This window comes from Pseudophryne corroboree, assembly GCF_028390025.1.
Source record: "Pseudophryne corroboree isolate aPseCor3 chromosome 3 unlocalized genomic scaffold, aPseCor3.hap2 SUPER_3_unloc_3, whole genome shotgun sequence".
Lineage (NCBI taxonomy): Eukaryota > Metazoa > Chordata > Amphibia > Anura > Myobatrachidae > Pseudophryne > Pseudophryne corroboree.
The window spans coordinates 1121837-1138285 of NW_026967519.1; the positions used below are offsets into that span (position 1 = coordinate 1121837).

Sequence of the window (16449 nt, forward strand, 5' to 3'; positions counted from 1 at the left end):
CTACCGCACTACAAATCCAAGCCGAAGCAATGGCTGGTCTCAGCAGTGTACCAGAATGTGAGTAAACAGACTTCAGGATAGCTTCCTGCTTCCTATCCGCAGGATCCTTTAGGGCGGCCGTATCCTGAGACGGCAGGGCCACCCTTTTAGACAAGCGCGTCAACGCCTTGTCTACCCTGGGCGAGGATTCCCAGCGTAACCTGTCCGTTGGCGGGAAAGGATACGCCATCAGTAATCTTTTGGAAATCACTTGCTTCTTATCCGGGGAATCCCATGCTTTTTCACATAATTCATTCAATTCAAGTGACGAGGGAAAAGTCACTTCTTACTTTTTCTCCCCATACATATAAATCCTTTTGTCAGGGACAGGATTTTCCTCAGAAATGTGTAATACATCCTTCATTGCCACAATCATGTAGCGGATAGCCTTAGTCATTTTAGGCTGCAATTTTGCCTCATCGTCGTCGACGCTGGAATCAGAGTCCGTGTCGACATCTGTGTCAACTAACTGGGATATTGGGCGCTTTTGAGACCCTGACGGCCTCTGCACTGTGGGAGCAGGCATGGGTTGAGACCCCGACTGTCCCAAGGCTACAGCTGTATCCAATCTGTTATGTAAGGAGCTTACATTATCATTTAACACCTTCCACATATCCATCCAATCAGGTGTCGGCCCCGTCGGGGGCGACACCACATCTGTTTGCACTTGTTCTGCCTCCACGTATCCCTCCTCATCAAACATGTCGACACAGGCGTACAGACACACCGCACACATACAGGGAACGCTCTGACTGAGGACAGGACCCCACAAAGGCTTTTTGGGGAGACAGAGAGAGAGTATGCCAGCACACACCACAGCGCTATATAACACAGGGATTACACTGTACCTTAGTGTTTACCCAGTAGCTGCTGTTTTTATTTATATATATATATATATATATATATATATATATATATGTATATATATATATATATATATATGTGTATATGTATGCGCCTAAATTTATGTGCCCCCCCTCTCTTTTGTACCCTCTAATGCACCTGTATACTGCAGGGGAGAGCCTGGGGAGCGTCCTTCCAGCGGAGCTGTGAAGAGAAAATGGCGCTGGTGTGCTGAGGAAGAAGGCCCCGCCGCCTTAGCGGCGGGCTTCTGTCCCGCGTCTCATGTGTAAAAATGGCGGGGGCTCGCACATATATACAGTGCCTGACTGTATATATGTGTAGTTTTGCCATCAGGTATCTTAATTGCTGCCCAGGGCGCCCCCCCCTGCGCCCTGCACCCTACAGTGACCGGAGTGTGCGGGTGTGCTGTGGGAGCAATGGCGCACAGCTGCAGTGCTGTGCGCTACCTTTAGTGAAGACAGGAGTCTTCTGCCGCCGATTTCAAAGTCTTCTTTGCTTCTGTACTTCTGGCTCTGCGAGGGGGACGGCGGCGCGGCTCCGGGAACGGACGATCAAGGTTAGGTTCCTGTGTTCGATCCCTCTGGAGCTAATGGTGTCCAGTAGCCTAAGAAGCGCAACCTAGGTGCAGTGAGTAGGTTTGCTTCTCTCCCCTCAGTCCCTCGTAGCAGTGAGTCTGTTGCCAGCAGAAGCTCACTGAAAATAAAAAACCTAACAAATACTTTCTTTTACTAGTAAGCTCAGGAGAGCCCACTAGGAGCACCCAGCTCTGGCCGGGCACAGATTCTAACTGAGGTCAGGAGGAGGGGCATAGAGGGAGGAGCCAGTGCACACCAGATAGTACCTAATCTTTCTTTAGAGTGCCCAGTCTCCTGCGGAGCCCGTCTATTCCCCATGGTCCTTACGGAGTCCCCAGAATCCACTAGGACGTTAGAGAAAAGGGCTTTCCACCATATTGCTGTCTTTGATTTGTTACTGTCAGGGGTGCACCTATTTACTCCACTGAACTATGATCTCTTGGTTCATATGCTGTAACGCCTCCCTGTTGCCTATCAAGGGCCCACATTCCGAGTTGTTCGCTCGGTCTTTTTCATCGCATCGCAGTGAAATTCCGCTTAGTACGCATGCGCAATGTTCGCACTGCGACTGCGCCAAGTAACTTTGCTATGAAGAAAGTAATTTTACTCACGGCTTTTTCATCGCTCTGGCGATCGTAATGTGATTGACAGGAAATGGGTGTTACTGGGCGGAAACACGGCGTTTTAGGGGCGTGTGGCTGAAAACGCTACCGTTTCCGGAAAAAACGCAGGAGTGGCCGGAGAAACGGTGGGAGTGCCTGGTCGAACGCTGGGTGTGTTTGTGACGTCAACCAGGAACGACAAGCACTGAACTGATCGCACAGGCAGAGTAAGTCTGAAGCTACTCTAAAACTGCTACGAGGTTTGTGATCGCAATATTGCGAATACATCGGTCGCACTTTTAAGAAGCTAAGATACACTCCCAGTAGGCGTAGGCTTAGCGTGTGTAACTCTGCTACATTCGCCTTGCGAGCGATCAACTCGGAATGAGGGCCAAAGTGAGATGTCTGCTTATATAGATGGAGCCTTGCTCATCTATCCCTTTAATAGGATTAATTGAGACAGGGCAGTTGGACTTAATCCCCTGCTGTATTGTTCTCTGTATTGTATTGCATCTGAGAACAATAGATGAAAGGCTTATGCTAATAAGCCTTGGTGCACCTAGGCGCAGCAGAGAGGCCAAGATGTATCTGTATAAACTCCCCCGTCACACTCAGTAGTTGCCTGAGTAACTGGTATTCCTGCTGTGGGAAAGATCTCAAGGTTCCTTGTAGGATTCTCTGGCTTTCAAAAAAGGTGATCTAGCTGAATACCCTTGGTGGCTACCTGCCCTGACCTCAGGCTTTTCCTGATTTCACATCACTGATCTTATGGCTCATCCCTCAATATTTGATTTTGCCTGCTGTATTTTCTGTAGTCAGCAGTCTCCTAGGGAGATTTTTTGGTCGTGGTGAGTCCATTCTCCAATAATTGATGAATTAGAATTGGTTTGTCGGCAGATAAGAACCACTTGGCCCATCTAGTCTGCCCCTTATTTTTTTATTTTTTTTATATTATTTTTTTATCACTAACCTTATTTGATCCTTATTTCTTTGTAAGGATATCCTTATGTCTATCCCATGCATGTTTAAATTGCTCTACTGTCTTAGCCTCTATCACCTCTGATGGGAGGCTATTCCATTTGTCCACTACCCTTTCTGTGAAATTATTTTTCCGCAAATTTCCCCTGAACCTCCCCCCCTCCAGTCTCAGTGCATGTCCTCGTGTCCTATTGCTTCTCTTCATTTGGAGAATGTTTCCCTCCTGGACTTTGTTAAAACCCTTCATATATTTGAAAGTTTCGATCATGTCCCCCCTTTCCCTTCTCTTCTCTGCTCCAAACTATACATATTGAGATTTCTTAGTCTTTCTGGGTATGTTTTGTGATGTAGGCCATGCACCATTTTAGTTGCCCTCCTTTGTACAGTTTCTAATGTATTAATATCCTTTTGAAGATATGGCCTCCAGAACTGAATACAGTATTCTAGATGAGGCCGTACCAATGACCTATACAGTGGCATTATTACTTCTTTCTTTCTGCTGCTGATTCCTCTCCCAATGCAGCCAAGCATCTGACTAGCCTTTCTCATTGCCTTGTTACATTGCTTACCTGCTTTTAAGTCATCTGAAATAGTGACTCCTAGATGCCTTTCCTCCTCAGTAGTTTCCAGTATAGTGCCATTAATACTGTATTTAGCTTTAGGATTTTTGAGACCCAAGTGCATGATTTTGCATTTTTTGGCATTAAACTGTAATTGCCAGACTCTTGACCATTCCTCTAGTCTACCTAGATCCTCAATCATTTGTTTTACCCCACCTGGTGTGTCTACACTGTTGCATACCTTTTGTGTCATCTGCAAAAAGGCATACTTTCCCTTTAATGCCATTTGCAATGTCACCAATAAAGATATTAAAAAGCACTGGTCCAAGTACAGATCCCTGGGGTACTCCACAGTAGATCGCACCTTTTGAGGAGACTCTGCCAATCAACAGGGGATCCGGTCTCTAGGTCGACAGTATGTAGGTCGACAGTAAGTAGGTTGACAGGTCAAAAGGGCGACATAAGGTTTTTAAATTTTTCTTCTTTTTGTTTTACTTTTTCATACTTAACGATCCACGCGGACTACGTTTGGGAATAGTAACCTGTGCACAGCGAGCCACCTTGCCCGAAGCATGGCGAGCAAATCGGTGCACTAACTGGGTTTCCCAGTCACTGTACGGAGAAAACAACACCAAAACCCCCCATAAAAAAACTCATGTTGACCTTTTGACCTGTCGGCCTAGATCAGGGCAACCTAAAGACCCTGTCGACCTAGTATCCCTGTCGACCTACTTACTGTCGACCTACTTACCATCGATTTTACATACCACACCCAATCAACAGGAGGAGTGGAGAGACCACATGCCAGAGCGGGAGACACTGTACACAACAATCTAGGTCACATGGGTGGAATTTCTGATACTGATAACTGTGTTGCTGGATGAGACCTACAGTATATACAAGACTTCTCATATTGTGACACCTTTAGTTTATAAGATTTAAGATAATGGGTATAAAGGAAGTTGCTTCTCTTGTCCCCTTCTGTTGCTTTCTTTTATCCTTTGACCTCCCTTTGTGGACCAGCTCGTTTTGAAAAACCAGACATATTGAGTTAGGCAACAGCGACCTACTTACCACCTTATGCTAATGCCAGAATCCACCCATGTAGACTAAAAATCCCTGGAAACCTATCCCGCCCACTGTTGTTCCGTCGGCAGCCACCACAACCATAGTTTGAATTGGGACCTACACCAGCCACGTGCTGGGTGCAAGACATCCAGCGGAAACAGGAGACCCATCACTTGGGCATAGGAGCCAGTGTACACTCCCAGGATACTCCCATGAGACGTAACAGTTCCATGCGCTCACATTTGACGCTGCCCAGAAACGCCCATTTCACAGATGGAGTCCATAGACGGATCAAGCCATCGACACTAGTGAAGTCCAGTCCATGTGCGTAGGGCCTATCCAGAGCGTGCTCAGAAGATGTTTCTCTTTCTTTGGCGCTGAAATCCGCCAGATCCGTGCTCTTTGTTGTATTATAGTGATTATGCTTCTATATACATATATATATATATATTTATTTTTTCCCCCCCACTGCGCAGTCCCACCAAAAATCCTTACGCCTCTACTGATTCTTTGTGCTTAGTTTGACGCAACATGGGAGGAGAGGGAGAGATAGCGTTGGCCGAGTACATTAAGGGCAGAAGCCAACATATGCGCTTAGTGGGAGGGGTATATCTTGCAGGTGTCAGCTGATTGGTTGAGTACGTATTGATCACTCCTGATAATCCACTATTATTAATGTGGCGATCTCGTCACATTTCTTATTTGACACATGCAATCTGTCCAATTCCCATTTTGATTTTTTCCAAGAGTATCCACTGACGTTTGCTTATAATTGAGTTTAATTGCATTTGATTCTATATTTAATTGTATTTTACATGGTTAAATGCAACTTAGTATTTATCAACAACACTACCGAGAAACAGACTGCCTTATGTGTATGATGCTTCATTTGAAGTCCTAGATTGTGTTCTGTAACTTTAGCAATTACTAGTAACAAGCCAAATCTAGTGTTCATTCTAGCACCCTGCACCTTTCAAATGAGGCGCAGTTCCTCTTTCCTGCCTGGGGTGTCATTCTCTGCTCTGGTGCATCTCAGCAGACACAGGTCTGTATCACAGCACTGAGTAACAGATCAAAGTGTGCTGAGAAGCACCACAGCAGAGAGCGACACCCCAGGCAGGACAGGGGAACTGCATTTATTTTGAAAGGTGCAGGGTGCTAGAATGAACACTACCAAATCTCCTGGCGTAACCTGGTGAATATAATAATGTTCTCTCCTGTGGGAATTCTGGCACATGCACTACTGTTTTCCCCTGGACTAAAAAAAAAAATGCAGCACTAGCAGGGCCGCCCTGCATGCACACACAATGCTTTTCATATTTGGCATTTCATTTTGGGCGAAAAGCCATCCCACTATACATCAGCCCATTCATTGCAAAAATCAACTTGTATTGGGAGACGAAACTGGTGGGGTACACCATTTGTGAGTCCGTTACATTGGTCTTTGGATTAAAACTCAGACACAGATATATTGGATTAAAAAAAAGAAAAGTTTTATTGGTACTTGTCTTAGTTGATCAGCACAGGACAGACATTCAGGAAAGCGGATGGTCATCTGGTGGGTAACTTCATAGGTATCAGGGTCTTTCATATCAATCCTGGGTAACGGTCATTCAGTATTCCATCCACAAGACTAAGGATTTCATAGACTAGGTTGTCTTTCCCAAGAGGTGTTTCTTTCTGACACACATACTGCCATGTACGGTAACAAACTCATTAACCAATGCTTGTTAGTGCACCGTAGAGGAAATCAGTCATGGTTTAACCCTTCTTGATCATAGGAGAACATTGATATTTTTCATACATTTAATTTCTTTTCCCCACAGATGGATGTATAACATGGAATATCCTTGCGGAAAATCTGCTTTTATCTCCAGACTGTAAGACAGAAGACGGCAATGTCACAGGAGACTCTCCAGGAGAAGACCCCATGACCCCAACTATACATCCATTGCGTCACAGTGTGGCTATATCATCCTGCCTCACTAATCGTCAGGAATGTTTCCCTGATGACTCAGATACTGGTACATGTAGTACACCTCTAAGAAGGGATCAGCTATCCCCCGATTCTATATGCAGGGCATGGTTTGCTCAGGATGCCACACTTTTTGCTTGCCCGCCAGCCCACACCATCAAGAAGTCATTTCCATGCTCTGAGTGTGAAAAGTGTTTTACACATAAATCGGCTCTCGTCACCCATCAGAAAGTTCACACGGGTGAGAAGCCCTTTACATGTCCTGAGTGCGGGAAATGTTTTACACAGAAATCGGCCCTTGTGACGCACCAAAAATTCCACATGGGTGAGAGGCCCTTTCCGTGCTCCGATTGCGGCAAATGTTTCACGCAGAAATCTGATCTTTTTAAACATGAGAGGATCCACACTGGGGAGAGGCCATTCCCCTGCTCCGAATGTGGGAAAGGTTTTACCCAGAAATCGGACCTTTTTAAACACCAGAGGACTCATACCGGGGAGAAGCCGTTTTCCTGTCCGGAGTGTGGGAAATTTTTTACACACAAATCGGTTCTTTTCAACCATCAGAGAACGCACACGAGCGAGAAGCCATTTACATGTGCCGAGTGTGGGAAATGTTTTACCAGGAAGGCAAACTTTGTCGAGCATCAGAGAGCTCACAAAGGCGAGAAGCCGTTTTTATGTTCGGAATGCGGGAAGTGTTTTACGAGGCAAGTCAGCCTCATTGAACATCAGAGAGTCCACACTGGGCAGAAGGCCTTTCTGTGCTCTGAGTGCGGGAGATGTTTTACAGAAATATCCGCTTTAGCCGTACACCAGAGAAGTCACACCTGCAAGAGGCCGTACCCATGCTCCGAGTGCGGAAATTGCTTTGCAGATAAATCTGTTCTCGTCACACACCAGCGAATTCACACTGGCGAGAAGCCATTTCCGTGCCCTGACTGTGGGAAAAAGTTTAGGCAGAGATCTGTTCTAGTCAGGCACCGGAGAATTCACACGGGAGAGAAGCCATTTCCTTGCTCTGAGTGTGGGAAGTGTTTTAGGCAGAAGCCGCATCTTGTAAAGCATTACGTAATTCACTCACACTTACACAGGTGATTTGCATGTCGGTACGGGGGAAATGTGTTCTTACTGTAAGAAGAGACGACATTAAAACGGACACACGCTTTCCTTGACTTCAATGGCCTCTTTATCACAATAGAAAACTGTGAGCTGGCATCCTCTGTGCTGCTGTTTATAGTTCTATTTAATTTTCCTTATTACTGAATATTTTGCAACATAATCTTCAGTCACCAACTTAAGGGAAAGAGAATCAACTTAGCAGTGTGAGTAGTGGGTTTTGGAATTGGAAAATCCAATTGGAATGGGAGTGTAAAAGCATATAAAAGTTCAGATGCAAGCCAACCACATCCATTAGATTATTTATCTATACATGTAAAACTCTTAAGGGTTGTGTCTGTATAAATATACAAGTCACGGGCAAACTCTCAGGACGGCAGACACAGATCTCAGGACCAGCTGCTTCTCCCACGGGCAGCTTTACGTGGCTTGCTCACGAGTTAGTATCCTCAATCATCTTTTTTGTGTTACTCCTCAAAGGAAAAACTGCAAATATTGTTTACAAAGACACTTTGTGATCAATGGCCATCATTCCGAGTTGATCGCTCGCTAGCTGCTCTTAGCAGCAGTGCAAACGCTAAGCCGCCGCCCTCTGGGAGTGTATCTTAGCTTAGCAGAAGTGCGACCAAAAGGATCGCAGCTCTGCTACAAAAAAAGATTGTGCAGTTTCTGAGTAGCTCAAGACTTACTCCTACCTATCGATCACTTCAGACTGTTTAGTTCCTGTTTTGACGTCACAAACACGCCCTGCGTTCGGCCAGCCACGCCTATGTTTCCCCAGCCACTCCTGAAGAGGTTCAAACCAGTGAGATTTTAGGAACCTTAACACCACGTTACTGTCCCACGGTGCCACTGGGGGCACAAAAGGAGGCTGGATGTGCAGCACTCCCTTTACAAAAGTCTGGACTTCTGGGAGAGAAGCCAATTCCTTCTGAAAGAATAGGGCTGAAATCTGTACCTTAATGGAGCCTAACTTCAGGCCCATATCCACTCCTGACTGTGGAAAGTGGAGAAACCGGCCCAGATGGAAATCTTCCGTAGGAGCATTCTTGGCTTCACACCAAGATACATACTTCCTCCAGATACGGTGATAATGTTTTGCCGTCACCTCCTTCCTAGCCTTTATTAGAGTAGGGATGACTTCCTCCGGAATACCTTTCCCAGCTAAGATTCGGTGTTCAACCGCCATACCGTCAAACGTAACCGCGGTAAGTCTTGGAACACACAGGGCCCCTGCTGTAACAGGTCCTCCCTAAGAGGAAAAGGCCACGGATCTTCTGAGTACCAGGCCCTTCGAGGCCAATCTGGAACAATGAGTGTTGTCTGCACTCTTTTTCGTCTTATGATTCTCAATATTTTTTGAGATGAGAGGAAGAGGAGGGAACACATAAACCGACTGAAACACCCATGGTGCCACCAGGGCGTCCACTGCTACTGCCTGAGGGTCCCTTGACCTGGCACAATACCTCTGAAGCTTTTTGTTGAGGCGTGACATCATCATGTCTATTTGAGGAAGTCCCCAAAGACTTGTTATCTCTGCAAAAACTTCTTGATGAAGTCCCCACTCTCCTGGATGGAGATCGTGTCTGCTGAGGAAGTCTGCTTCCCAGTTGTCCACTCCCAGAATGAAGACTGCTGACAGAGTGCTTGCGTGATTTTCCGCCCAGAGAAGAATTCTGGTGGCTTCCGCCATTGCCACTCTGCTCATTGTCCCGCCTTGGCGGTTTACATGAGCCACGGCGGTGACGTTGTCTAATTGAATCAGAATCGGTAGATCGCGAAGAAGATTCCCCGCTTGTCGTAGGCCATTGTATATGGCCCTCAATTCCAGTACGTTGATGTGTAGACAAGCCTCCTGGCTTGACCATAGTCCCTGAAAATTTCTTCCTTGTGTGACTGCTTTCCATCCTCGGAGGCTCGCGTCAGTGGTTAACAGAACCCAGTCTTGAATGCCGAACCTGCGACCCTCTAGAAGGTGAGCACTCTGCAGCCACCACAGGAGAGACACCCTGGCCCTGGGGGACAGGCTTATCTTCCGATGTATTTGTAGATGGGACCCGGACCACTTGTCCAGAAGGTCCCACTGAAATGTCCTCGCATGAAACCTGCCGATGGGGATGGCCTCGTAGGCTGCCACCATTTCTCCCAGAACTCGAGTGCATTGATGAACAGACACTCTTTTTGGTTTTAGCAGGTCTCTGACCATGTTCTGGAGGTCCTGGGCTTTTTCCATTGGGAGAAAAACCCTCTTCTGTTCCGTGTCCAGAATCATGCCTAGGAATGATAGTCGAGTCATTAGAACCAATTGTGACTTTGGCAGGTTGAGAATCCAACCATGCTGCTGGAGCACTCTCAGGGAGAGCGACACCCTCCTCTGCAATTGATCTCTCGATCTCGCCTTTATCATGAGATCGTCCAAGTACAGGATAATTGTGACTCCCTGCCTGCGCAGGAGCACCATCATCTCCGCCATCACCTTGGTGAAAATCCTCGGTGCCATGGAAAGCCCAAACGGCAACGTCTGAAACTGGTAAGGACAGTCCCGTACAGCGAATCTCAGGTACTCCTGATAAGGGGGATATATGGGGACATGAAGGTAGGCATCCTTTACGTCTAGTGACACCATAAAATCCCCCCCTTCCAGACTGGATATCACAGCCCGGAGCGATTCCATCTTGAATTTTAACTTTTTCAAGTACAGGTTTAGGGATTTCAGATTTAAAATGGGTCTGACCGAACCATCCGGCTTCGGGACCACAAACAGGGTTGAATAGTACCCTTTCCCCTGTTGGACCAGGGGAACCTTGACAATCACTTGCTGTTGATACAGCTTTTGAATTGCAGCTAACACTACTTCCCTCTCCGGGGGAGAAGCTGGCAAGGCCGACTTGAAAAATCGGCGAGGGGGCACCTCTTCGAATTCCAGTTTGTAGCCATTTCCATCGCCCAAGGTTCCACGTCTGACAGAACCCAGACCTGGCTGAAGAGTCGAAGACGTGCCCCCACCGGTGCGGACTCCCTCAGTGGAGCCCCAGCGTCATGTGGTGGATTTATCAGAAGCCGGGGAGGACTTCTGCTCCTGGGAACTAGCCGAAGCAGGTGTTCTCTTCCCTCTACCCTTACCTCTGGCGCGGAAAGAGGAGCCCCGACCTCTTCTGGACTTATGAGACCGAAAGGACTGCATCTGATATTGTGGAGTTTTCTTTTGCTGTGGGGGAACAAAAGGCAAAAAAGTAGATTTACCCGCGGTAGCTGTGGAAACCAGGTCCGCAAGACCATCCCCAAATAAAACTTCACCCTTGTAAGGTAAAACCTCCATATGCTTCTTTGAGTCGGCATCACCCGTCCATTGGCGGGTCCACAGGGCTCATCTTGCAGAAATCGCCATGGTGTTGGCTCTCGAACCTAGCAGCCCAACGTCTCTCTGAGCGTCTCTCATATATAAGACTGCGTCTTTAATGTGACCTAAGGCCAGTAAAATGGTATCCCTGTCTAGGGTATCAATGTCAGCTGATAAGGTATCTGTCCACGCTGCTACAAACCCACGCCGATGCTATTGCCGGTCTGAGTAAAGCACCCGTATGCGTATAAATAGATTTTAAGGTAGTCTCCTGTCTGCGATCAGCAGGATCCTTGAGGGCTGCCGTGTCTGGAGACGGTAGCGCCACCTTCTTGGACAGACGCGTTACCTCAGGTTTCTTTTCCTTATACATGCGCACCCTCGTGTCAGGGACAGAGGGGTCATCTGTGATATGCAAAACATCTTTTATTGCAATAATCATATAATGAATACTTTTGGCCACCCTTGGGTGTAACCTTGCATCATCGTAGTCGACACTGGAGTCAGAATCCGTGTCGGTATCAGTGTCTGCTATTTGGTATAGGGGACGTTTTTGAGACCCTGAAGGGCCCTGTGACACAGTCAAAGCCATGGATTGACTCCCTGCTTTTTCCCTGGACTCTGCTTTGTCCATTCTCTTATGTAATAAGGTCACATTTGCATTTAACATATTCCACATGTCTAACCAATCATGAGTCGGCGTTGCCGACGGAGACACCACAATCATCTGCTCCTCCTTGGACGAGCCTTCCGCTTCAGACATGCCGACACACACGTACCGACACCCACACACACACAGGGATATATCTATAAGGAGACAGTTCCCCAATTAGGCCCTTTGGAGAGACAGAGAGAGAGTATGCCAGCACACACCCAGTGCCACCGGACACTGGAAAACAATTTCCCAGATAATATAGCGCTTTTATATATATAACTACTGTGTAATATACTCACTGCGCCTTACATATGCCCCCCCCCCCCTCTTTTCATCCCTCTGTCACCGTGTTCAGCAGGGAGAGTCCGGGGAGCCAGCTTCTCTGCAGTGCTCTGTGGAGAAAATGGCGCTGGTTAGTGCTGAGGGACCAAGCTTCGCCCCCTCCAGCGGCGGGCTTCGGTCCCGCTCAATTGTTTAAACTGGCGGGGGATTTCTATAATTACTGCCTCCGCAGCCCATATACTCAAATGCCAGATTAGACGTTTATATTGCTGCCCAGGGCACCACCCTTGCGCACTGCACCCATCAGTGCCTGCTAGTGTGTGTAGTGTGTGGGAGCAATGGCACGCTTACCTCAGGGAAGATCTGAAGTCTTCTGCCGCCTTGAAGTCTTCTTTTCTTCTTATACTCACCCAGCTTCTATCTTCCGGCTCTGTGAGGAGGGCGGCGGCGCGGCTCTGGGACTAACGGCGGGTGGAGACCTGCGTTCCGACTCCCTCTGGCACTAAGTAGCCTAAGAAGCAGAGCCTATCACTTAAGTAGGTCTGCTTCTCTCCCCTCAGTCCCACGATGCAGGGAGCCTGTTGCCAGTAGTGCTCCCTGAAAATAAAAAACCTAATAAAATTCTTTATTAGAGAATCTCAGGAGAGCTTCCCTGTAATGCACCCAGTCTCCTCAGGGCACAGGATCTAACTGAGGTCTGGTGGAGGGGCATAGAGGGAGGAGCCAGTGCACACCCATACTAAAAGTTTTTTATAGTGCCCATGTCTCCTGCGAAGCCCATCTATACCCCATGGTCCTTACGGAGTCCCCAGCATCCTCTAGGACGTAAGAGAAATAAAAAAATACATCACAATATTAAATGGCACTACTGTCATTGTAATATTAGTTCCGCTGATCAATAATTGACACCTGTGCAAGTGGGCAAGCGCTAGTGATATTATCATTGTTTATTTCTAAGGCACCACAAAGAGTCTGCAGCACCTTATGAGGGGTAATCCTAAAAGCATATTGGATTTACAGAGCATGAGCGCAATACACAATAGCTGACCAGGGCGTAAGTACAAAGCAAAGGTCAAAACATTACAGTAACATCACGCAGCAGGCGATCTTGTTACCATCTTGATTCTGCCCATGAAAGCTTACATTTTAAATGGAGGGGGCAATAGACAATAGGAGGTAGCCATCTTGAGCGCACAAGATGCTCAGGAGATTAAATCTGGGGGGCCAGACGGGCAACAGGTAGAGGCTGTGATGTCCAAGTTGCAGTAGAGCAGGATGTGACTGGAGGGTGGCTTGGCGGAGAGGCCTAGATGAAGTTCTGTCTGGGGCAGAGGCCAGGTGGTGTAAAGGAATGGGTGATTGTGAAGCAGAGATGATATTACCCTAAGATAAGTGATGGAGCCAGATAGGAGCAAGCCACAGCCAGGGTCTCCTCCCAAATTGCACTATTCTTTACGGTGTAGCATGCCATGGAGCCAGGTGGGCCAGGCTACAGCCAAAGGCCCTCATTCAGATCTGTTCGCTCGCTGTCGTTTTTCGCAGTGCAGCGAACAGGTTACTACTGCGCATGCGTATGCACCGCAATGCGCAGGCGCGCCGTACGGGTACAAACAGCATCGATGTTTTGCAAGGTTCTAGCGTCTATTCCATTCGCACGGGTGTTCGCAAGGAGATTGATAGGAAGGAGGCGTTTCTGGGTGTCAACTGACCGTTTTCTGGGAGTGTTTGGAAAAACGCAGGCGTGTCAAAGCGTTTGCAGGGCGGGTGTCTGACGTCAATTCCGAGCTCGAATAGGCTGGAGTGATCGCAACGGCTGAGTAAAGTCAGAGCTACTCAGAAACTACACACGCGTTTGCACACTTGCACAGCTAAAATTCACTCCCCTATAGGCGGCGTCTATCTGTTCGCAGCGCTGCAAAAACTAGCTAGCGAGCGATCAGATCTGAATGACGGCCAATGTCCCCTGTCAGATCAAGTAGTCTAATAATAATAATAATTAATGAGTGCCTCTCTTAGTCTAATAGTAATCTTAATAATAATTAATAGTCTAATAATATGGGAGGCACTTATTTATTATAATTATTAGGCTAAGGGAGGCACGTATAGTTATTCTAATTATTAGACTAAGGGAGGCACGTATAGTTATTATAATTATTAGACCAAGGGAGGCACTTATATTTATTATAATTATTAAACTAAGAGAGGCACTTATTTATTCTAATTATTAGACTAAGGGAGGCACGTATAGTAATTATAATTATTAGACCAAGGGAGGCACTTATATTTACTATAATTATTAGACTAAGAGGCACTTATTTATTCTGATTATTAGACTAAGGGAGGCACGTATAGTTATTATAATTATTAGACTAAGGGAGGCACTTATTATAATTATTAGACTAAGGGAGGCACTAATATTTATTATAATTATTAGACTAAGGGAGGCACATAATAATTACTAATAATGTGCCTCCCTTAGTCTAATAATAATACTATTAGACTGAAGGGCCCTACTCACTGGCCGACCCGCCGCCGAGCTGCCCGACGGCGGATCCGGCCGACGAGCGACCCGGCAGCGGGGGGGGGTGGGGGCAGTGACGGGGGGAGTGAAGTTTCTTCACTCCCCCCGTCACCCGGCTGCATTGAAGTGCAGGCTAATATGGACGAGATCGTCCATATTGGCCTGCATGCACAGCCGACGGGAGACCAGCGATGAACGAGCGCGGGGACGCGCATCGTTCATCGCTGGAGTCTCCACACTGAAAGATATGAACGAGTTCTCGTTCATTTATGAACGAGATCGTTCATATCTTTCAGTATATCGGCCAGTGTGTAGGGCCTATAAGGCATGCACATATAAGATTATGAGCGGCATTTATAATAATAATAATAAAAAATAATAATAATACTACAATAAGTGCATCTCTTAGTCTAATAATAACAACAATAATAATAATGGCCTCCCTTAGTCTAATAATATGTGCCTCATTTAGTCTAATAATAATATGTGCCTCCCTTACTCTAATAATAATTTATGTGCCTCCCTTAGTCTAATATTGTTATTATTAGACTAAGGGAGGTACATATTATTAGCCTACGGGAGGCAAATTATTATGTCTAATAATTTTTATTAATATGTACCTCACTTAATCTAATAATAGTAATAAAAATAATAATAATAATATGTGCTTCTCTTAGTCTAATAATAATTATTATTACTATTAGACTAAGGGAGGCACATATTATTACTATTATTCGTTATTTATGCTTCCCTTAGTAAAAAATTATAATAAAAATAACAAGTGCCTCCCTTAGTATAATAATAATAATAATAAGAGCCTCCCTTAGTCTAATAATAATAATAAAGGGAGGACAGCTGCTTAGCTGCTTCCAGGAGGAGGAGCAAGAGAAGCATTACCCGCCCCTCCCCTACTCGCAGTACCTCCGGGCCCCATCTGCGGCACCCCCACACCCCCCTCCACCATCCGCGGTGGCTCCAGAACCCCTCCCCAACCCGCAACACCCCCGCACCCTCCCCCACCCGCCGTGGCTCCGGACCCCAACCACCCACCCCTGCCTCAAATGTACTGCGCCAGCCCCTCCCCCACCCGTTGCACCCCCACAACCGCCCCTCCCCCACTTGTGGTACCCCCGGACCCTCTCCCCCATCCGCTTCTCCCCTGCACCCGCCACTCCCCCAACCACAGCACCTACTAGGTGATTCATCAGGCCCTGCATGCGCTGTTCACACCGTAGCAAGGGGCTACGACCCCTTAACAATCGCACGCCCTTTGTACGTGCAATATTTAACCACTCACACAATTATGATGGGAGGTAATACTCCATATAATACAAATATTGCCCGCCGCAAGGGTTAAGGGGGAGTAGCCCCATACGACGGTGCGAGGAGCGCGTGTGTATATGTGTATATATATATATATATATATATATATATATATATATATATATATACACATACATACATACACATATATACACGCACACACATATTATTTAGCTCCTCTTTACTCAGAAATAGGTAGTGTCAACGATGAGTGCAGGCAAATAGGTTGTGGAAGATTACACAAAGCCATTACTGTTAGGCTGCCACATGGACTTGTACATTCATGTATAACGTTACTTTCCAATATCTGCTTTAGCATCCTTTTTTATACTGTATTGATGACCAGTGCTTCTATATATCTGTCTGCATTGTTTCTATGATAATTTGTTGGTGGGTGTTATCAAAACCTGGCTCATTTTCTTCAAATTCAGGCTCATAGGAGTGATCAAGGAAGAACACTTGTCAGTCCTTCTAATAGATGAGCCAAGTGGCTCATCCCTTCTACCCAATGTGTGTGAGAGTTGTCACAGTAGAGAAGTGATTATCCGAGT

General features: G+C 46.5%; 1 protein-coding gene across 1 annotated transcript in view; it reads left to right on the forward strand.

Annotated features, from left to right (window-relative positions):
• The window catches only part of LOC134983962 (gastrula zinc finger protein XlCGF26.1-like), a 30949-nt gene extending 23123 nt beyond the window's left edge, over positions 1 to 7826 (forward strand). Inside the window, exon 7 of the mRNA XM_063949599.1 lies at positions 6513 to 7826. Within this exon, the coding sequence (XP_063805669.1) occupies positions 6513 to 7756 (1244 nt within the window). The 3' untranslated portion in view covers positions 7757 to 7826. The remainder of the gene's footprint in view (positions 1 to 6512) is intronic.
• Positions 7827 to 16449: the final 8623 nt, after the last annotated feature.